Source organism: Numenius arquata, chromosome 16 (assembly GCF_964106895.1).
Source record: "Numenius arquata chromosome 16, bNumArq3.hap1.1, whole genome shotgun sequence".
In the NCBI taxonomy this organism is placed as follows: Eukaryota; Metazoa; Chordata; class Aves; order Charadriiformes; family Scolopacidae; genus Numenius; species Numenius arquata.
Window position 1 is genome coordinate 8,699,302 of NC_133591.1, and position 23,196 is coordinate 8,722,497.

A 23,196-nucleotide genomic window follows, 5' to 3' on the forward strand; every position below is an offset into this window, starting at 1 on the left:
GTCATTAGCACAGATCCCGTAAAGGTAGAAACCTGATACAAGTTGCTAATTCTCTGCCAGCATAATGGCAGAGAAACAAAGCGTTCTTCTCCTCATTTAAGCGTCGCCTCTGATCTGTCTTAAGTCATTCAAATACCAAAATGGTTGCAGAGTAAAAGCTGACTTCAGGCTGCCTTAAAGTGGGGATGTTGGGACTCTTCCACACTGTTCAGTCTTGGGCGGGCGGACTGGGGAATTTGAGCCACTAAATACTTCAAAGTCCTTTAAGGAGCTGATGTTACCTTTGACTTGTCTCCCTCCTTGGCTGAGCTAAGCTCTTGGAAGTTATTTACTGAACCTCACTTGCATAAGTTGTTGGAGTATTCTTTTCTCCTGTGATGCCTTAATCATCTTTTCTGCCTGAAGGTATTCAATGCTAACTAGTCCTTTCAGTGTGAGCTTTGTGCTTCTGTGGGAATTAGAAAAGCTAGTTCAACAATGAAGTGAATAAAGTGGGCAGTTCTGATATTGAACAATAAAACATGAAAGGAAGGGATGCGAGAATAGCCTGTGCTGTGGAACAATTTCTGTACAAAGAGATTAAATAAGCAAAACCTCTTTGACTTGCAGAAGTGACCGAGGGAGAACGTGTTAAGGTATAGGAAGTAATGAACTGTTTCGTTCTGTGGGTTTTTGGTTTTTTTTTATAGCCTGGAGTGCCCAAGTGATGGTTTGGGCAGCAAGCGCATAGGGCTTGAGTAGGCATGTGTTTAATTGAGCACAAACCTCCCAACGTTTGATTTAAGTGTGCTGAGCCACAGGGTCTGATGAAGAAGAAACTGTAAGGGATGATCTAGTTTTTAGCCTCTGTCCCTGACATGAGTAACTCGGACCACTTTTCTGTTTATCCTTCCCTTCACTTGCAAAGATGCTTTAGATGCTCTTTAGGGCAGGAACCACCTTAGTCAGATGTTCTGAGACCTTCTACCCTGTGAGTTATAACTGTGAAATAGCGCACGGAGGAGTGCATGGATGTGAATCATATAACTGAACAGAATGTTAATTTTTCTTTTGTTCTTTAATTGGGTACATTTGATACATGAGATAAAGCTGATGGGAAAAGATGATGAAGACTTTTTATTATTTATTGATCTTAGTTTGACAACTTCTTTCGTTTTTGTCTTTTGCTGTTTTTAGCTGCTTCGGTGCCAATGCCTTCTTATCCCAGTTCAGGCTCTGGTAGTTCCTCTAGCAGCTCTTCTACTTCCCACCTGGCATCACCTCCCGTAAGTACAGCTCAGAGGATGTACTGCTTGTGTTAATGGTCTCCCTGCTTGCTTCTTTGAAACAAGGCCTCTGCTTTTGTTGTCTTATGGTACAAGTCACTGAACACCTTAGTTCTGCCTGGGTTTGTTTCGGTGTCTTCTCCAGTCTGAGTTTGGATCTTGAAGATTGTCTTTCTCTCCACAAGAAATATTTCAGTTTGCCATTGCCTATTATATGCAAAGCCTTTACGAAAAGTTGCTATTAATGATGCTAGCTTGTCTTGACGGAGGTGGAGAGTGCCTTGGAACGAAAAAATGGTGGCTAATTCAGGGCATAGCACTGCTTACTTGACTGTAAGTTCTGTTTTCAAGCACAGTCTCTGCAGCTTGACAGCATATCCACCTCCTTTGTGAGGTGACCCCCCTCTTTTCTGACCAGCATTCCCATGCGCCACAGAGGGACATTCAGCAAAGTTTTCTGCTCAGACCAGACCTGCCACAGTCCGGTGGTCTTGTGAGAGAGGATCTGAACTGACAGATTTTTCTTTCTGGTTACATGAAATGATGAAACCTTTTCTGGAGGGCACTATATTAACTGACCAGTGAAGTGACATTCCTCCAGCTGGCTAAACTGAAAGCTTGTTTTCGGAGGCTCTTGGTGAAAGCTGCCTTTTGACTTTGAATTCAGGAATGCTGGTGGTGTGATGTGTAGGGAAAGGGAGAAGGATGGAATTTTTTTCCTCCCTGCTATTACTGCTTTTTTGCTTTGTTCTCTGAGTTTCCCTGGGCCAAGATGTCTCAACCTGATGCGGGAAAGGCTGAGAGGCACTATCAGAAGTCGATGTAGGTGCTCGTGACGCTGTGGGCTGTACAGAGAGGAGAGGTCTGGTCTCCTCTGAATGTGACATAACTGCATCCCTGAGAGCTTCTTCCCTGCTGCAGCCCCAAGTAGAGGGTTGTTGGCTGAAACCCTCCTGACCATGAGACTCCATGAATGGGTAGATGGTGTGAAAAGCAGACTCTCCTCTGAGATTTCCTGGTTTGGGAAACCAGGGCTGACTCACTGCCAGATCAGGAGCTGGTCCTGTGTCAGAATTTTTCTGCACTGGTCCCATTCTGCATTTTGAAGTTTTGCTGATGGAAGTGTTCTGGCTTGGCATGTGAAAACGCCACGTCTGCAGGGCAGAGCCAGCAGGTTGGGTGGAAAAGAGACATCTTTGAACAGTGGAAAATTCCTTCTGCGGTACTGCGTGTACAGTGAGAGAGTCCCCGCTGGTACAGGAGGAGAGTCACTGGAGGGTGAACAAGGTCTTAATGGGGCCCAAGTGAAAGCTGATTGAAGTCTTTCTTAGCCTAAAAATGCATTAGGATAAAGATTGTGATCTGCTCTGTGGGCAGTTCAGCTGTCTTAGAGCTTTCTTAAACCAGCCGGCCTCCTCCATCTGTCTGCAAAATGTGAGGATTGTGGGGCTATTCATTGTTTGGCTGAAGGAAGCAGAAAAATAGGACTTTTTCGTGTCTGTTCTGCCTCTGATGGCTGTGAGGTGTTCATCTATTGAATGCTTAGCCTCCTTTAAGCCTTTCTTTAACTCCTTATTGGAGCTACAACAAAACACGGTTGTCCTGAAAGTGCAGGGGCACTTATGTACATGTTCCTGAGTTCTGCTTACCCCCAAAGTGTGAGTAGAGGCCAGATGTTTCATGTTTAAGAACAAAACAAACAAAAAAAACCCCAGAAGAACAACCAAAGCTATCTCTGAAAGTTCCTCTCTGTTTCACAGCCATACTAAATTGAATTGGTAGAAAACGTGATTGATCCAGAAAGCCTTAGCAGAGGGATGCAGTACCTCAAGTGATTTTTTTTCTTATCTAGGGGGCATCAGACATGTTGGTGGCATGTTTTGTGTAACGGAAGATGGGCTGTTCTGACATGGACATAAAAGGCTGTTCCTTTTCAGTAAACTAAACAGCTGCTTCTGGCAAACTATCAGCCCTGGTTCATCAGCAAAATGTTGTTTGTAGCCTTGTACAGCTCAGTTTAAAGGATTGAGCAGAATGATGAAGTAGCTGTGCTGAAGCCAGTGTTTGTTTTCTTCTTGAATTAGCAGTCCCTTGGAGAGATGCAGCAGCAGCTGCAGGAGAAGACGCTGGCATCTCCGACCCAGGATTCCCCCGGCTTTCTGCATGGATCGAAGGAGTCTGCTGGAAGCAGCAGTAAGAATTCGTCCTGTGACACAGATGACTTCGTTATGGTCCCAGCACAGTTCTCAAGTAAGCTGGTTTCTGGAAATGCAAATGTTCTAAGCAGAGGGGGATGTGGGTGCTTAAGGATAGTTACTAGAAAGCTGAAAGAGCAATTAAACCTGTGTGGTTTGACTGAATAACAGGAATGGTTTTGTTCTCAAGCTGGAAGAGACATCTGTCTCAGAGGCTACTTTCATAGGATGTTTTGTAATTACCCTCAAAGATAGGATTTGAGAGTGAAGATCATTTGGGGACCTCAATAAGAGATTGAACCTGGAAATCCAAATGGAATAGAAGATAAGTAGGCTCAGAGGGAAATGCCTTCCTCTCAGAGAAGCTGTTCCCATGTCATCTTGTCTTCAGTTTCACTCAGCATCACAGTCCAAGACAGGACTTCAGCTAGCAAGATGGGTTTTATACTTGAAAAACATTTTAAATTTAATTTTATCACCTCTGTGTTTATACTTTGATGTAAATTGTTTGAAAATACATATGTATGCAAAGATTTAGGTCTTCAGCCACATGCCTAAGAATGTCCATGCACAAGTACTTAATTAACCAGCAGAAGAATATTGTTCAGCCTTGACTGTGTGTCTGATGCTTTACTGAGTTGGAACTTGGTGATAAATGCTGTGATTCATCCTTCCACAGTTGCACTACTTGTATTAAAACAAGAATTTGGAGGGGCAGAACTGCAATCTGTGAAAGGTCTCCACTGTGCAGCCTTTGATAAGGAAGAGCTCAGTGTTGTTTGTATTTTTCCCGGGAGCAGTGATGGGACTAGTATACACTTGTCTTGTGATAGTCGTATTTCCAGTGTTCAGATGTTCTGGAAAAGGCACAAACTCCCCTGTGTTGTGTATCCAGCTGCCAGTTCATTTGGCTGCCCTTGATTTTGGCCACGTAGGACAGGGATGTTTGGAAGCCCTACGTGCAACATACACCACTGTCTTTTTACACAGCAGCTAATTGCTTGCACCAAGCGGGCATATACCTGTTGCCCCAAATGATTCTGACAGGTTTTGGCCCCCTTCCAAAAGGGCTCCCTTTCAGCCTAAATTTTCTAAAACTTCGGGGTGTAAGAATCAGTAGCATCCACATCAGCTTCAGCCCATATGTATTTGGCAAAATGATGGCTTCAGAAGCAACTCAGCAGGTTTTGGAGGACCAGGAAATTCTACCCAAAACCTCCTTTGCTCAGAATATATAAAGATTTTAAAGAAAATTATCTTGAATTAATCTGTTTCTGCACTTCCTTGTTCCTCAGGTGATTTAGCTGCTGAGGCTGCAGGAGGGAAACCAATCCAAGACAGCCTGATGTACAGCGGGTAAGACCACCGAGGCAACTGGAATAGTTTAGCCACTAGAACATACTGTGCATTAGGGACTTTTGGGTTCTGGTGGATGGGAGGGAAGATCTTGCTGAGTTACCTTCTGTTTCAGGGATAACTGTCGCCTGTCTGATCCTGACCATTTTTAGCTAGATCATCAGCATGTGGCATCTGAACACCAAAGTGTATGTGGGGCAGCGTGAGAGTCACCAGGGCTCCTACGACTAGAGTGGGCAGAAGGTGCTAGGCAGACACAGCTCTGTAGGGGTGCGCAGGGGTGGTTCCCAGGCTCTAACAGCTGGCTTCTTTCTATCATTCTTCAGGAGTTCTCTGGTGACTTCAGCAGGCTTGGAAAGCCAGGGAAGGACACCATCTCCTTCACCGCCATACAGCAGTTCTCCCAGCCCGTCCAGGTAAGAAAGACTGTTCATTGGTGACTATGAACCATTGTTTAATTGAACACCCATTGGCTTCCAAGAGGGGATTTTACAGATGTTGGTATGCTGAGCAAGATCCACATCTCTTCTTTAAAGGGTAACAAGAAACACACAGGAGAAACTCCCCAGCCTCAGGCACCGATCACTCCCAACTACTGAGCCTGTCTCTCCCTCTTCTGGCCCTCAGGAAGGGGCCAGGAGAGAATGCAGTAGAGCTGGAATTAACTCTGTTCCCTGGAGGGCCAGGGATTATTCTCAAGCAGAAAGTAAATGGACTCCACTGGCATGTATGTGCTACTCATCCCTTCTGTGCTCAGCCTGCAGAGGCGGTGAATATTTCAGTTTAAGACCCTTCTGAAGTAATGCAATGAATTAGAGTACAACATTTCAGCCAAGGCTGAAACTACTGCGGGCTTGAATTACTGGGCAAGAGATAGGAGGGCAAATGTGGAGGAGTGTTGCTCATCTCGCCTTGCTGTTGAAGGGCAGATATGGGCTGATGTAGTTGTTTGCAGTTTGCTTGAAGCTCCAAAGTATAAGCTTTGTATGAAGCTGTATGAAGTCATGCTGCTACATGGGCCTTGTTTAGTAACAGAGGGTGCAGAAGAAACAAGTGCAAACAGGCGTGGTTGTAGGTTTAGTTCCAACTAAACCAGTTGCTATGAACTCAGCTTTGGCGTTCAGAAATGTCATAGGTGACAGCTGCCCACACGCAATGGCACCAGCTGCCCAGCACCACCAGGGCCCCCAGACCCATTTACGTTCACAAGATGTTAATGGTCTGTGGAAGATGATCCCGTTGACTCTAGAGCTTGAAGCTTTAGGGTATGTGCTTAGCTTACAGGGAGCTGGTGGTGTTCTTCCCATCTCATCCTTGCCTGCTGGGGAAGCAGGACAGCTTTCATCTTCTATTCTGTCAGTATGGCACCTGGTGGGGGAGGGCAGTTGAAGGGGACTTCATGGATGACCCTAAAGTCTCTCTTACAAAGAATACATAGTCCCAGGCTATGTGTTGAACACACTTATCACATAAACGGAGCCCAGAAAATGACAAAAGATAGCCTCAAAGCACACAAATGTAAAGGAGAAGAATATAGCTCAAAGACTTGCTGACGTGATCAGATTAATTGGCAAGCACGTACCACAGTGTGGAGTTTAATTACATGAGGCTTCTTATGCCATCGCCTGCTAAGCTTTTTAACAGCTTACTCCTTAACTGATTCCTTTGCATTTTCGGGATCAGGCTTTGTTAAAGGATTTGGCCTTGTTTCTGGACAGCAGTGAGTGGAAATTCATAGAAGTTGACTACAAATGCTGCCTACTTTTCAGTGTTCACCACTCTCTTCACCAAACTGGCCTCATCGTATTCTACTGGATCAGCAGATGGCAAATCAGTGCCAGCTGATATGATCTAAATGTGTTTCTGCTCTCACTGTCTTTCCTACTCATTCCCAGCATCTTCTGTGGAGCAGATACCAAACCCTCTAGTGCTACTTCCCACTTTTCTATCTGCTTTGAAGAAACTGAAAAGTTACTTCCTACCCTGTCCGGGATGGGGAGTAAGACATAAGTAATGAAAGACTGGAGCAGTCACTCTGAATCCAGAGGGTAAAGCATGATCTTTGTTCTGTCTCCTGAAAGGGCTTTGAACTGGTGCCACCCAGGTATGCCTTTGCTGTTGACATGGGTTTCAGTGCCCTTCGCTGTAGGTGTCATGAGGCCCGTGGGTTCAGCACTGGCAGAGAGGATTCCTGATCTTCTCTCCCTCTGTCTTTGCTCGCTCCCAAGCAGGAGCACTTGCTTTTGTGTGTGGCTCTAGGCTAGCAAGCAGTGCTGGATGTGGTCCAACTAGGACAGAAAGCAAAGGCTATTTTAGAGTGGCCAGCAGTAGGTTTTCCTCAGGATGTCGTGGTATGCTCTAGAGTAGCTCTTCTTGCTCTTAACTGAGAAGGTAAGAATTAGGCAAAATTAAAATATGCTGGTAATTAATGTATCTTTTTTTTTTTTTTAAAAGCACATCCTTGCTGAAGATGCTTAGTAAGTCTAACAAAAGGTAATTCCTTGGATGTATCCCACAGCAATGGATTTAATACCATTTTCAAAGGGTTTTTAATTACTGCCAAGTAATTAAACTCCCTGTCCCAGCTTTATCTCTAGGTCTTTGCAAATTTATGGTCAATTGTAGTCTTTAAGCTCGAGGCCAATTAACAAGGTTAGTATATGTCACCTCATTTGGATGCTCTCTTTTTGCAGCTTGCAGCTTGTGGAGAAACCTGGCTTCTGTAAGGACTTGATATAACTCTGTGGGAGAGGGAGGATCCTTTGCCTCCAAAGGATTTTGACTAGATGGAAAGATAGCATTTGAAATGTATATTGAAAGTGAGGATGTGCACAAAGTTTGACGTGAACCCTCATATTTCTTGGTTAAAGCTCTGTTCGCTTTATGTCTGACTTGACACCATGTTGTACACTGATGGAAGGCAGAGACACCAAAGCCTCACCTTTCTGCTGAGCAATCAAAAACCTTGAATGTCTTTTTTTTTATTGTATGTCAATGAAAAATCAAGTCTTCCATGCTGCCTTGTAGAGTAAAACATCAGATTAAGAGTCTGTTCTCATGATGGAAGAAACAAGAGCACACAAGGAAGAATATATAGAATTTAAAAAATTAGTAAACCTACTGAGAGAGAAGTGAAGAAGTAGGAAGCACATTTTGAACTCTTCCAGTTATCTGGTTATCTTGTGATGGAGGAACATCTTCATGTGCACAATGTGGAGATCTGCAGACAAGTTTCTGCAGGTCAGCTTTGTTTAAAACAGTCACCATAAGCTACAGAATACTATTGACCTTCCCAAAAAAGAAATTCTGGTAATGAACTGCCAAATAAGTCACAAACCTTTCTCTCTTACCCTATATGTGCATGTACATTCTTGCTGAATTAAATATCTCCTTTCATCTTATGTAAAACACTTTCACTCTGAGCATTAGACCCAAAGAAGTGATGCTTCCTGCTTCTCAGGGACAGACCCAGGCGTGTGTCCTTGACTGACAACAAGGAAAACTGCAGAAGCCTTCATTACCAATAAGATCTTTCTGTAATTGTGCAACATCCCTGCAATTGGTGTTGGCAGTTGTAAATAGCATTGCCATGGCAATTAATCCTAGAATTCTGGACCCTTTGGGAAAAGACTTTAGGCGGCTACTTAGTTAAATGTGCTGTTTGCATGGTTTGTGTATAGTGTGGTGTACAGGCTAAGAGTGACAGGGGAAGCTGTCACCCGGGAGAATAGGTATCAGACATGAGCTGATTAACCTCCTTGGATGGAACTAGAAAGTCTGAAGCTTGCAAAATGGGCATGTCCCATTTTGCGTGTGTGATGCTGTAGCTGACCTTAATGGATATATAGATACCAACTCCTGTCCTCCAGATTTATTGTCTCCCGAGTTGCCTTCTCCACCCTGCAGTTAGCTTGCAAATACTCGTGATATACACCACAAGTTTGTATTCTCTTCGTGGCATGCTGAGACTTTCATGGCAATGCCATTGCAGCAGCAGTGCCTCGGCATGAATCGCAAGTAGATCTTGGCAGCAAAATCTTTGCTGGTGTCCTTTGTGAGCCACAAATGTTTAGCCCCTGTTCAGTGATGTGCTCTTTGGCTGTGGATCTGAGCTGTTGGAAACTAGGGCAGTTGTGGCCTGAAATAGTCGGGCTCCAATTTTCCTGGAGGGAGTGGTGAGCTTGGGTGTATGTTCTAACTTCAGTCTGTGGGTGGGGATCATGCTGGAGGAAAGGTGCCGGTTTTCAGGAGATGTGTGGTGCCACTTCCCTTTGATACGACTTTGAACTGCCTCCCAACATAAACCCTCAACCTGAGAGCAGCCACGGGGACGCTCCCTGTGTACAGTTGCTTTACGAAGATAAAACCTCCAATTACCTGGCTGAAGGCCCACCCCTTACCAGAGCCTTTCTTTGTGTGTCTCCTTTCAACAGCCGGCCAGGTCAGTTTTCTAGCAGCAAGTACGGACACTCCGTGCCCATTCCGGTCCCAACGCAAATTCATAACTACCGGCGGATCGAGCAGAACCTGCAGTCTCCCAATCAATACGCCTCTCCACGGTAAGCGCTGGGGCTAGGAGGAGGGGGTAACAGCAGTGCAGGTGCTCTGGTATTACAGTTTGGGGGCTGTAAAACAAACTGCTTTACAGTTTGTTCTCTGTACCTCTAAAAATTTCCCTCTGTGATGGCCTCTCCCCCTCACTGTAGGGAGCCAATGTGCTGTGTGTTATATGGTAACATAGTTTTGGGGTATTTTTGTAGCAGTGTTGAGATTTATTTGTTACCGTGTGCTGTAAATTTTTGTCTCTGTGTGTATGTGAGACAGCTCCTGTCAACTCTCCGTGCAGGCTGAGCCACTTGGAGTCTTGACAGCTTTTCCCATGCCAGCCCTGGAATGGGTGTCCAAGCAGGGAGAACCATCCCTCTGGCAGATGCCTTTATAAAAGGAAAAAGTTGAGATAAACAACTAAAATAGACGATGCTACAAAACTTACCTTACTTTACCTTAATTGGTTCCTGTAGGTAGTCACACCATAGATGATGTGTCTGACACGAGTTGCATATTAATGTAGTTATGCAGCCAGGGCTGATTAAATCATGAGCAATTTATGCCTGTGAGGCAGAGCATGTTTTCTGAATGCAGTCAGGAAGACCTGGATGCCAGCCTTCAACTGTACAGCTGACCTTCTGAGTTCAGTGGTAATTCCTTGTACATCCAAGGCACATAGGGCTTCTACCTCTTCTCACGTATCAGTTTTGGTCCTTACGGGTTTGAAATCTCAGTTGACAGTGGCAGCCCAGGTCATAGACTACTTGGAAGGAGACTCATACAGGATAAGGAGTTTGTACAGCAGAGGCATTCCAGCAGAAGTGCCTATGAGGTGTCTTGTCTTTTTTTGGATGAGTTGCTCTGGTGTCTGGATTAGTTAAAGTTTAGATTTCAGAAGCAGGGTAATACCTATGTCAGCCCAGCCTAAGTTTGGGCTTCAGTCAGCCTAATTCAGGATAAGGCTTATTTGAAGTGGACCCAGAAGTAGAGTCACAATATGTTGATATTAATCAGGGATCAGCAGAGAGGTAGTTTTGTGCCAGTGCTACTTCAGTACTATTTTATGTTCAGTTCTTCGAGTGTGCAGCAGATTTTGTGGTAAGCTCCTTCCTGTTTCCTACATGCCTTGTATTTTGTACAGCAAAACTTGTGGACCCTGTTAGTTTGGAAATCACAAAAGAGTCTTGGTTATCCGTGTGATGTATGAGAGCTCTGGAGAAGGTGCAGAGGATGCACCTGGGCATGCTGTGCCCACCCCAGCCCTGGTGACAGGCTGCTGCGTTCAGGTTCACAGCCTGCAGCTACCAGTCAGCAATCAAACTGTCATGTCTTGTTCCTTTTAGTCACCTCCACGTAATGTTGAGATTAGCATCATCCCCACAGAGGAACTCGAGGAATGGACCCAATCAGGATGATTCATACTCTGCTTTTAGCATCTTCTCAAAATCTCTGGCGTCATGTGTTTTTCTGCCCCAGGAAGCCATATTTATCTCTCACCATCACTTCCTCTAATCGGCAAATTCAGTAGACACCCTTCAGGAATGGAAGGAGAAAACATCAAGCATCTACTATGTGATTCCACTTCTCCATCAGGTGTATCAAATAGGCCATTACAGCCAAGTGCCTCGTCATGTTTGCCAAGTCATTTGACTACAAACCTTGACGTACACTCTTGTGTCTGAAAAATTGACCACTGTCATCTGACTGGCTGGTGTATGCCTGTGTAACGTGGCTCATTTGTGGATAGATATGTTGCTTGTTGAGGTGGTAATTAAGTGTGCATGCTTTTGGCCACATCACCTGTCCTGCTCGTCTGCTTGCTTGCTTATCCCATGTCTCGTAAGGTGGCATTTGACATTCCACATCTTTCAGCAGCAGCAGTCAGCTGGTGTTTTTTTCTGCGATGTCCTGATAGATAATATTCAGCCTTCTGGATGGCTCATGTTCTGGAGAGTTAAAAACAAGGGAGAGCAATACTTTCTGCCACTGAACATCTAGGTATCTTTTCACCTTGCCAGGTGTCCTCTTCTGTTTCATTTTAGCAGCTGAGTTATACTTGAGGTTCCCAGAAGTGTGGGCTGTACAAATCAATGTTAACTCCCTAAGGTGAGCCTTCACAAGGACTTAACGGAGTTTGGTGCCCAGGCAATTCTGACTGTCCAGCCGAAAGAGAAGTTCCTCTGGGTAGCTGCCTCAGATCTGACAGCCTTACACTGCTCTGTTTTGCTCTGTAGCTTCTGATTTGAGTCAAAGCTGTGTTGCAGAGCAGTGCCTTTGGATCGTATGTGACTTTGCATCGTACGACCTGCACTCATGGAGCTTTCTACCTAAACGGCTGCTCTGACAGAAGAGCGAGTGACTCAGCACAGGAGGGACACTGGAATAAAGCCCTGTCAGGGCATTCTGAAGACGCTGCCTAAAATAAACGCCTTGGATGAGGCAAGATAAGAAATTCTGTCTTGTTCATGATTGATGTAGACACCTGAAAGCATCTCAAAGTGACTTCTGAAAAATAACAAGCTTTTCTGCTTACAACTAAGCTAATCTGTCTTTTCATTTGTTTTGCAAAATTTTGTTTGGATTGAAACTCTTGAGAACAAGGATTATCATCTTAATCTGTATTGGTGTAGTCCTAGAACAATGGGATTTTGATCCAGGTTAAGCAGCCATAAAGCTCCACTTCTGTGGAAGTAGCTCTGTGTGTGTGGTGATACTGTTCTCCTTACTCTTCTGTACGGGCTTCTGGAGTAATGTGTCCTGCTGCTGTTTCCTCTCAGGTCTGGTACGGTTCGGAGGTCTAGCAGTACAAGTCCTCTCGGTTTTCCTAAAACTGGTGCTTCCCCTCCTTATCCTGGAGAGCATGGATCTGTGCCCAGCTCTAGAAAGCTCTCCTTTGGTGGTGCCAAGCCGTTCATGCCATCACCACAAGGTAAGATGTCAGCAGATGTTGCTGCCCTAATAAAATGATGTGCCTCTTTCCTATAAAGAGGGAGGTTATGACCAGCTGTAGCTGCCAGGTAGTAGGGAATTCAGATTGTTGTGTTCTCCCGTGGCTCTTCTCAATAGATTATTTGACAAGTGTTTGGACTCAGTAAAATGGAGAGGAAAATACCTCTTAGCCCCAGCAGAGGCAAACTTGGTTTTAGTGTCTGCAGCAAACCTTTTGTTGCCCTCTGAAGAGGGCTTCTGTAAGTGCAAAGTGTCTTTTTACTGGCTCGGGCTGGGGTGAGAAAAAATGTAAGCCAATTGTTGCCAGAGCAAAACTCTGTCCAACTTTGGAAGGGCTTGAACTTCATGTTCAAACTGAAAAGTAGCTGTCTGAATATCTGGTAGCCCGATCCAGATGCTAACAAGCAGTTTGAATGGAAAGCTTAAGAAAAACCCCAGTGTGCAACTGATGCAGCTTGCTGTTTTCTATAAAGGAACAGACTCTGATGTAACTAGCTATCCTATATCCCTAGTGTCTCCAATCCTGTATTTATTAATCTCTGCTAGTGGGAAAAATGCAGAATATTCATATTGTATTGCTCTGAATTAATGTGATTGCAAAGTCAGACTAAAACTGGCTAAACTAATTCCAAACAGAGTTTTTTCCTCCTTTTACAGGAGTTGTTGATCTTTTCACTACAAAGCTAGGGCTTGGGCTGAGAAGATGGAAGAGTTAACTAGCATCTCTCTATAAAACAGGTGGTGCATAGTGTTGTTACTGCCTATGGAAACTTAATACTGAATAAACTCTTTCTTTATTGTGTTCCCTTAAAGTTGGGACAATCCCAGAGCAGCCCAGCCAGACTATTATCCCCTCTTCTCTTGGAGCAGAAGTGAGAAGCCGGATTCCTGTCGCCGGTGCGTTGGTCTTTACCTTCCTTCATTATTCCTATGAATAAGGCCAGAAGCAGTCTCAGGGCATTCAGAGTGGGGTATTGCCCCTCAGTAGCATCTCTTGATGCTTGGCCAGCCAGGATTATTTCTGTGTGCTGGTAGCAGCTGGGGTTGTTCCATTCACATCCCATCAACCAGCCTCTTCCAGTGCTGAGACATCCTGCATCGCAGAAACTCAAATTTAGGACTTTGAAGGCATTGGACTGAGTGAAGGAAAAGCATCTTAAAACCCGCAGCTCTCCCTCTGCCAAGTGACATGCTTGATGTGTAGTGTCCTTGCTGCTGAACCCTGACAGTCAGGGTCCCTTTCTCTCTAAGGGCTGCAATGAAGGAAAGCAGCTACACTTGTGTCCCTATTGTGCCTGTCTCTTTTTCCTGTAGAGTCAAACCAGATCAGGCCTGCAGATTGTGGCACTGGTCAGAGTGCCTTCCTTAGCCATCCACTGAAGGTTTTGATCTCTAAATGTTTTAGCAGTGGATCCTGGGATCAAGCTGGCTTTTTGTGATAGAACCGGAAAATGATGTGGTTTGTCACTGTGTTTGGACCCTGCAGGTTCCTCGGCGCCTGAACACTCTCCTCGAGGGATGGGATCCCGGCTCCACAGTGCTCCCAACCTGTCAGATTTGCATTCCTGCAGGCAGAAGATAACCAAGCAGCACTCTGATCCTCTTGTTGCTCACTTCGGTCATACCCCAGTCAGCCAGCCTCTGCAGATCCATGGCTTGCAGCACTGCCGGCAGCTCAGGTCCTCACCAAAGCTGTCCGAGTTCATGCAGAGAAGCCCTTTGCCAACTATAATGGGCTCCCCTACAAAGGTATGTCAAGGAGTTTGCTTTTGGTTTTCTCACAGCTCAATCTTTTTGGTTATTTGCGGGAGAACTGCTACATGATCAGATAACCCTGACCTGGATTTATCACCACTGGTTCACTTTTCTTCAAGGGCTGTTCAGTGATCTGTGTGAAATGGGGTAGTGTCCTAGTTCTTAGTGGACAGATCTCGCTTGGCAGCAGTGCTCACCATCTGAGCAGAGGCTGGGGTTTTAAAACGGTAATGAAAAGGAGCTGCCCCAATTAGGCAGAAGCGCATTAGTGAGCTGTGGTGCCTGGGCTGGTTTGCACACAGTGGCCCGGCTTGTGACGTGAGTGCGTGTCCGTCAGGAATCCCCAGCGGAGACGGCAGACGGTTAAGCAGGTGACATCCCTGGTGTCTCATGCGAAGCTGGCACTCTGACAGTATTTTCTCTGCTTATGTTAGGCTGTTACAAATTTTCAGCGGAGTTTGTTGTCCTTTCATTTCAGTCTTTCTGCGATTGGGGGCAAGTAACTGCTTGGGGTGGAATTTTTTTCCTGTTTTTCAGGCAGGTTGTTAAGCATACAATTTAATTTTGATAAGTGAATGGAGGGGGGAGTGAGGGGAATCTTCCTCTTTCATTTTAAACAGATTTTTTTTTGTTGTTGTTCTTAGGCTGTGTCCCCATTTGAGTTTCCCAAAACCCCAAGTTCCCAAAATCTCCTCACCCTCTTGGCTCATCAGGGGGTCATGGTTACTCCAACACGGAACAAGACCTTGCCAGATCTGAAGGAGATGGGTCATTTCCACTGCCAGCAAACTGGCTTGGGATTGAGGCCTGTGGAAGAGATCAAGGGCAGGTGAGCTGTAGTCCGCTTTATACAGCAGTACTTCATTCCCTAATACAGGACGGATGGGGCAAATTTCAAGCCCCAGATAACAGATATCTAAGTTGCAATGTAGCATCTGCAAACATTCTGCAGTTATCTGCCAACACCCTTGGGTTACAACCTGATATGATGCAGATTTTTTAAGTCTGCCTCTACAGGGGCAGGCCATGGCCTAGATTTTATTAAATTAAAGATTGTCTGCAGCTTCACACTGTGGTTAGTGTCCAGGGTTTCATCCACTGGGGATCAAGGATTTTGTTACTAGACCAGATTCCCTGCAATTATGCAGATCGTGCCTTTGTGGAGCCTGTGCCTGTCGTGGATGAGAGGGTGTTGTGGGTGTTCCTTGTTTATGAACAGTGGGCACTAGTCTGCAGACCAGAGATCTGCTTGAAAGCCACAAGCTGACTGTTGTGAGCATTGCAGGATACAAAGTTGCTCAGGTGTTAGCGTTAAGTTTTTCTAACACACCTCTCTGCAGACTGCGGATTTGTGCAGTGATCTGGAGGAGTCAATGGCCAGTCCGGCCCAAACCACAACACTGTTATTAATTTCCATATCTTCCATCAAAGAAAAATTGTGTTAGAATAACGCTGTAGTCAGTACTTGCATTACTGCAGTGAGTCATGGTAGTTGTGTGCTTTCTCCATGTAGCAGGAGGTGCTCGAGATGCTCTGTTGAAAGAGAAAGAGTGGTTATTTCGGCTCCAGAGTGTTTGCTGTGTAGTGTTAAGTGGTTGTGGACCAGGAATGGCACAAACTGGAGTGGAAGTGACCTGAAACCTTGCACCTGTTGACTTTCTGCATCATGTTATATGTCCTCTTTTTAGATCTCTGAGCACAGGCAGGCTCACTGACCTGCTTCTGAAGGCAGCCTTTGGGGCACAGATCTCGGAAGCTGGCAGCAACGACAGCCTGAACAATGAGAAGCCAATGGAAATTGCAGGTAGGTGGGGGGACCAGGCAGATCTGGCAGGGTGTCCTGGGCTGGGGCGAACAGTCTGCCTGCACGTTCCCTGCAAATAAGAGGCTGCTTTTCTGATGGCTTTTGTCACAGCAAGTGACTGCCGTGTGTGAGGAGTGTAATGATGTTTGCTTTTTGTTGTGGAGCGCTCGAAGGTCTGTGCTATGCATGCTGTGTAACTGCTGGCCAGCAGTGTGATTTTTGTAGGCAGGGCTTCCTCTTTTGGCCCCTTCTGAACGTGACAACGTGTGGAAGTGGGAACTTTCTGCCAGGCGGCTGGAACAGGAGTGGCTCTGCAAGGGTGGGTCTTGCTGGGCTCGCAGGTGGGGAAGTGAGGAGGGGAACAGCCGCAGCAACGTGTAATGCAGCTTGTGTCCTGGAGTCCATGCCAGCCTGGCTCAATCTGTTCTCGGGGGACGTCTCCAGCGGGAGCGCTGGCCTGTGCTGGTAACCACTGTCTCCCAGGAGAGTCTGCAGGAACATAAAACCGCTGGGTGAGGCACACCATGCTCTGAGTAACTTTCCTGTAATGCCAGTCTGCACCTTTCAACTGTCTCCCCAGCTCCCTCAGGTGCTTACGGAGGGACCCTGCACTCTGGTGCCCGGGCTGGGGGCTCTGCCAGCCCATCCCCAGTGATTTTTACTGTCGGATCCCCTCCCAGTGGAACAACCCCCCCACAGACCACGAGGACCAGGATGTTTTCAGGTAAAGGGCTGATACCTACCTGCCTGTCCCAGTGGGAATGCCTGGGGGTAGAGCGATGCAGTTGAATTCCTTACTGCTGAACACTGGTGGTGGCAGAGGGCTGCTCAGAGCACAGTCCATGGAGTTCAGCTGGTCTAAATTCTAAATGCCTTTGAGGTTCTCATGCTGGCTCCTGCCAAACCCAGTTGCCGCTGATAGCTGTTTGCACTGGCACGAGGGCTAATGCCCTGTAGTGGTTTTCCAGTCCTGGAAGAGAGAGGCAAACTGTTCTTTGACTTCATTTCTCTCTGCTTCAGGAATGATGCTGCAGCTGTTCATAGACCCACTGTTGCTGATAGGTCAACAAACATAAAGATTGTATTGTGTTCTGATTGTTTTCCCCATGGGTTTTGGATGAGCTATAAAAGACAAGCGTGACCATCCGTGCCCAACAATTTCAGTGCACAAGTACTGTTAGGAAAGGGCCAGGATGGCTCTGGATGCAAAATTATTAGTGGTGTTGCTTATGCTCTGAGCTGCTTAAGTAGGAAGTGGGGAAATGCGCTCCTGCTTGACAGATACTTCTTTTAAGATGCCAGTGCTCTGGCTGCATCAGCCAACAGTTGAGGCTGGTAATTGGCCCTTTTGGGATAGTGTGTCTGGAAGCTGGAGTCTGTGTTCAGTTTAAGAAAATATTTGGACACTTTTATTTGCATTTTTGGCTTGTTTGGGTTCTTGTCTTGGCTGTTTGTCATCTGAATGTAGTCGACTCTGTTGTTCTTAATTACTGCAGGGAAGGTTTGGATGTAACGATGAATAAGCTGCTTGACTGGGATGGGGGGGACACATGGGCTTGGCTCCTGGGTATGGCTTGGATTTCCATCATAACTAAAACCACTCACATCCTTGATTGTCTGGAAAGTTGGGACCATAATCCGTTCTTTGTCTCATGTATTTAGAGGGTAAGCTCTGTAGGGCAGAGACTCTTACAAAGTATCTGACGGGCCTGTAGCACAATGGGGTTACTGTCCTGGCTGCAGCCTCCAGCTACTACTGAAATGTTACTAGTAGAGAATTTGGACTTCCTGTATTGCTTTAGTGGGGATAATAGCAATTTGGAAACAGATTCAAGCACTAGTTTTTAACAGGTTGATATTTAGATGCTCAAGGGTCTGTGGAACAGTCAAGCTCTCCATGGGATGCCTGGAAGAGAAGGCAGTTGAATAGTGAACCTACAACACATCCGTGGGATTAGGTCAAGGCAGTCAAAGCAATGCTGCTTGACAAGCTTTGTTTGTTAGGTCTGTGCAGTAACTCCTTACGTTGTAGTTAATGCACAAAGTTAATGGTGAAAAGGGGATCTTTGCAAGCTGAAACTCTGCACCTCAAGTGCTTGGACACACCATGAGTAAGATCACTTGACAGATAGAAAGGCAGAGCCTTCTCATGAGTCATCATAACAATTCCTGTAAACAGCCTCTTGGAATTACAGAGTATCCTGAATGTGATATTGTTGGTCCTTTCTGAAGGATCTGGAAATACTCTGCCAGTCTTTGATGATCCACTTAGCTTTGAAGCATAGATGCCAGCAGGGAGAGAGCTTTGGGAGGAGAGGAGGCTGAGCTTCTCTGCAGATCAGTTGTGCATCATATTGCTGAACCTTCTGAAGGCAGGGTAGGGCAGCAAATTAAATTCATGGGTAAAAGAGAAACATTTCCCTCCAAAGGATCAGTGACAGTGGAGAACATCCCCCTGGTAGAATGTGCAGAGTTGTGTAGCTGGTATTGGCATCCCCCTGTCAGAATATATCCCTCTGTGGAGAGTGTCAGGGGATATGAAGCCCTCTGGAAGTGGTGAATGTGTTATAAATACTCCAAGACAGAAATTCCATTTGAAATGTCCATCTCTTATATGCAATGTGCTCTTAGGGTGGATTCGGGGAAAAAATGATGGTGAGGGAATAGTCTGAGGGACACTGGATCTACGCTGATCCATGATGGGGAAGTTGGCTATGGTGGTGTGTGGTAAAAATCAGCCCAAGATATCATGGTAGGATTCAGAATGTGTTTGGACAAAAAAGAAAGAGTGCTTCTGAATTGTCTCCGTAAATAACAGACATTCTGGAAGGTGCGTTAAATCTGCTTGAGCTTGTAAGCTGGTCTACCCATGTTGCTAGCTTGTTGGGGAGTGGTTAGTCTGTATCAAGAGTCCTTGTGTCTTCCTCCAAAGTTTGTGTTGCTGGCTCCTCTCAGAGCCAGGATCTTGGATCCTACAGGATTGTCCTCTCTGCTGGGTGAGGAATACCTGGCCTACTTTTAATATCTTCAGTAATTCTTTTGCCTGTTTTTCTTCTCAGTGGGGTCCTCCAGCTCTCTCAGTTCTGGAGGCTCATTCACCGGCAGGCACTTGGCAGTGGGAACTGGTGGGGATGCTGTGGAAGGCCCCTCAAGTCTCCGGTACACTTTTGCTGATCCCATCACTGCCAACCTGGAAGGTGCTGTTACATTTGAGGCACCAGAGCTGCCCGAAGAAACCCTCATGGAGGTGGGTATATCCCAGGGACCTGCCAGGGGCAAAGGACGGGGGAATAAAAGTGAAGCGAATCTAGAGGTGAGGTGACTCCATGCTTGCAGCCAAGGGGGTTGCTTCTGAAGATGGAGCAAACTGGTTTCAAGAGAGCCAGGCCAGTGCAGTCCTCAGAAAGCCCAGGGCATATTTAGCACAGTGACTTTTGAGCCTGGTACCAAGCTGTTTAGTCCACGAGACGGCCCATGACCTGGGTTAAAATTCACCATTTCCAAAGGTGAAATTGCAGTCTGGAAGCATCAGTTACCTGATGGCACTATATATTAACAGTTTCTGAAAAAAACTGGGTACTTCGGGCCTTTTCCCTTTTAAAAGGCTCAACATCAGTAACAGCTGAGTTGAGAGGGTGAGTAGTGTGGTGTGTGAAATGCCTGCTCGCTGCAGGCGCTGGGGGAGTCGGGCCGAGATACGGGCTCTGCTGAAAGGGTCTGAAAAAAGTAAACCTGACACTTGTGCTTCTGCTGAGGGCGGGGGGACACCACGTTCCGCAGCAGAACAACTCAACCAGATTGTCGAGCTGAAAGGCTGCCAGGCTCCCCTTCTCTGCGGGCTGGAGACAGGCTGAAGCAGAGCAAATGGTTTTGTAGCCGAGATATATTTGAAATGTAGGTCAGGCTGCCCCTGTGCAGTAGAGGTGGGAGGCAGACTGTCACAGTTTCAGCTCTGTTTGTGACACCTCCTTGGGCTGCCTGGGACTGGGGAAGGCTCTTTGTATCTGAATTTTGCTGGTGTTGCTAAAAACTCTTGAGATACCCACAGAGATATGCATACATTGTTTTAAGGATGTGGGTTTGCTCTTCTACTTCAGATTCTGTTTAGCTCAATTTTTTTGTCAATTATGCATTGAATTGCATTTGTTTGCTTAATTACCTGCAGAGCCACAGGGCTAGGAGTTTCAGCATCGATGTGATCATAATAGAAGTGAGTTTAACTGAGCATCCAACCTGTGTGAGGTCCCAGAAGAATGGGGCCCTGCCAGCTGCCACCACTTCAAACACTGGTCTGAAGAGAAGTTCCTAAGGAAGTGTCAGCTTGATCTTGTTAATAGCACTCAGCTCAGGTTCTCCTGTCTATAGTGAGTCATTTGGGTTCGGTCATCATTTCTGCTGAGCAGTATCCATTTGCATGTCACAAAACCTTTACACCATATTTCGAGACCCCTTTGTGCCCCATGGAGTGGGACAGAATGGAAACCTGGCAGACTTTCTGATTTCTGCTGATACTTTTGGGGCATTGAAATCTTACTGTTTAAGCACCCTTGTTTATCTTGAGCAAAGCTGTTGCGTACAGATGGGTGGTTCTTCCGTCTTTTGAAAAAATTTCTTCAGGTGCAGACAAGGCAAATTGAAGGCCAGGTTTTTGTTTGTTCTGCATTGCTTTACAAACACAATGCAGAGATGGCTATGGAAGGAAGGACTCTTGTGATGCCAAATGAGGCTGCGAATACCAGCATAATTGATAGAAGTCAACTGTATAAGCAGCGAGGAAGGACTGTGCATTGGTTAGAGATAACAGGCTGAGACCTGCAAGATCTCACCAGTTTCCTGCTTTGCCACAAACTTCTCGTATGATTTGGCAATTACTTAATCTCCAAGTTCCTCCTCTGCTTTTAAAGAAAATAGAGGAAGATGGAGATAACGCTTCCTTACCCTACTGGACCGTCCAGGTAGCAAGGTGGTGGGAGGAGAGATTCATGTTTAAGATAGTCAAAGCTGCCTCAGCAGCCAAGTGCCTGAGCCAGTGAATGAAAAACAAAAGCTTCCAGAACTTGAGCATGGGGTGTTTTTTTCCCAAATTCATGTAGGAAACATCCTTACCAGCCCCATTTGAGAGAACTGAGCCACTGACTATATGAAGATCAAGCCGGTTAGCCACTTCTCTACAGAGAAAGTAGGAACAATGGAGTTGCATCTGATCCAGGCAGCAGTTAATTTTTCAGGACCCACACACATTCAGTTTTTCCACAAATACTAACTTCCCAAAAATGTTTTCAGTGACTTAAGCAATGCAGCTTCCCAGAAATGGTATAATCCCCTTTGATCTGTAACAGCAGAGAAAAAACTGCTTTGAAAAGAACATAGCACTTAGTGAGTGGCACTGGCGCAAACACTAAGTGGCAAGGAGTTGCAGATAAAAGGTTGTCCTTGCTGTCTCTTCAGGGGACCTCACCTAGGGCTCACTGCTCTGAACTAGGAGGATATATAGATCAAGGGCTGAGTGAGGGCTGGGCTGCAGGGTGGGATGCGCTGTGTTTGCAGTTTTCTGTGGCGCTGAAAGTTGTCTCTCATGAAATCCAAACCCACTTTTAGTTTTGTACCAGCATTGCTGTGGTGGGGACCAGAGCTGGGCCTGTGGTGCAGATGGTCTCTCCCCCTTCCTGGCTGACTTCTGAGAGTCCTGCAGAGCTGGGATGCTCCTTGGGAAGGAAGCATGTAGTTTTGGACCAAGTCTCACCAAGTTCTTCAGGGAGCTGCCTGGAGTTCTCTGGCCTGGGCTGTCTCTTGTTGCTGTTCCTCTGAAGGGGGAACTGGTGTGGTGCAAGGGCTTGAGGCTGAGTTTGGGTGACCCTGCCTAGAGCAGCAGTGTAAGGGGTTTGGGGCCCGGGTGTTGTTTCTGTTATGTGGGATGAGTCACTGGCACAGCTGTAGGTGAGCAGCCCTCCCTGGCACACCAGCTTTCCCTCTGTAACCCCCACCTTGGTGTCCCTTCAACAGCAAGAGCACACTGACATCCTGCGCAGCCTCCGCTTCACGCTGGCCTTTGTCCACTACGTGATGGAAATCGCCGCCCTTAAAGGCAGCTCCAGTGAGATGAGCAGTTCAGTGACATCTGAGTACCAGCTCCAGGAGAGCGTGGTGGCCGACCAGATCAGCCTCCTCAGCCGGGAGTGGAGGTAAGGACAGGGGAGAGAGCCCCCCAGCTTCCAGGTCTTCTGTTGTCCCTCCCACCCCATGTATCATTAGGTACCAGGAGTCCTTTGGGACACTTATGCTGTCCCATCAATCTGTTTGCATCACGGTGTGCTTTCTTTACAGCTATGCGGAGCAGCTCGTGCTGTACCTGAAAGTAGCGGAGCTTCTGTCATCGGGGCTGCAGATGGCAATAGAGCAGATCAAAGCTGGCAAGCTCTGCCTCTCCTCCACCGTCAAGCAAGGTAAGGGGCCACTGGGCATGCGGCGCAAAGGGCTCCCCTCAAATGGAAGTATCCCAGTGGGTATGGAGGGGGTTGAGTGAACGTGAACCCCCACCCATATGCCCCGCGGCTTATTTCTTATTGCCCCCTGGCACAGCGGCGTCTTTTTTATTCGCACTGAGGGGAGTGTTCCTCTCTTCACGTTGACTTTAGGTCTCAAAACTCCTGCTCGTGCCCCTGTGAGAATCTCAAGCGCTAATTAGTGACAGGGGAATGTATCTTATCTGATTCCTTGTACATTGCTATCTCAGGTGCTTATTTTGTACTTGACGTAAGTCCAACTTAATTACACAGTGCGTGTCCTAGGAAGCGCTTACTTGGCAGATGGAGACCTGTCCTGGCAGTGATGATTTTTCAAGTGAAACAAAAACACAGGATGTAAAATACTGGTAATGCCGGAGTCACTTCTTTGCTGGTGTTACGGCCTGGCGTTTGCATCTGACTGGCTGGCTTGTGATGTGAGCTGGCTGTGATTCAGTGATTAGAAAAAAGTAATTTTAAAACTACAATTGTAATATTACTGAGGGAGCTTTCTGAAGCACCTGGAGTAGCACCCATCAGCTGCCTTCCCCAGGAGCTTAGTCTCTGAAAGTACTTGTGCTGCTGTGGGATGGGGTGTGTAAAAAAAAAAACCAACAAAAAATAAGTTAAATGCAATGAGCACACATACATTATAGCAGGCAGTATGGAGCAAGATGCATGGGTTTAGCTACACATCTTCCACATGTTCAGGCAAAGAGGAAAGTTGTCACAATCCAAATAAATTACTCCTTTTCGGGGCAGATTGCAACTTCTGGATTTGTAGTGTAATTTGTTCTTCTTTGTGTGGGAACTGGGCAAGG

At 46.3% G+C, this 23,196-nt stretch overlaps 1 protein-coding gene across 2 annotated transcripts in view; it reads left to right on the forward strand.

Moving 5' to 3' along the window:
* The window catches only part of ULK1 (unc-51 like autophagy activating kinase 1), an 80,886-nt gene that overhangs the window by 51,136 nt on the left and 6,554 nt on the right, over positions 1–23,196 (forward strand). The window contains exons 12-25 of one of the 2 annotated variants that reach the window (XM_074159326.1): positions 1,177–1,265; positions 3,353–3,515; positions 4,756–4,816; positions 5,143–5,232; positions 9,250–9,375; positions 12,142–12,293; positions 13,127–13,210; positions 13,800–14,062; positions 14,713–14,897; positions 15,757–15,872; positions 16,453–16,596; positions 18,932–19,119; positions 21,876–22,054; positions 22,197–22,315. In XM_074159326.1, the coding sequence (XP_074015427.1) occupies positions 1,177–1,265; positions 3,353–3,515; positions 4,756–4,816; positions 5,143–5,232; positions 9,250–9,375; positions 12,142–12,293; positions 13,127–13,210; positions 13,800–14,062; positions 14,713–14,897; positions 15,757–15,872; positions 16,453–16,596; positions 18,932–19,119; positions 21,876–22,054; positions 22,197–22,315 (1,959 nt within the window). Of the gene's footprint in view, positions 1–1,176; positions 1,266–3,349; positions 3,516–4,755; positions 4,817–5,142; positions 5,233–9,249; positions 9,376–12,141; positions 12,294–13,126; positions 13,211–13,799; positions 14,063–14,712; positions 14,898–15,756; positions 15,873–16,452; positions 16,597–18,931; positions 19,120–21,875; positions 22,055–22,196; positions 22,316–23,196 lie in introns of both variants that reach the window. The other variant, XM_074159327.1, reaches the window with a different exon arrangement.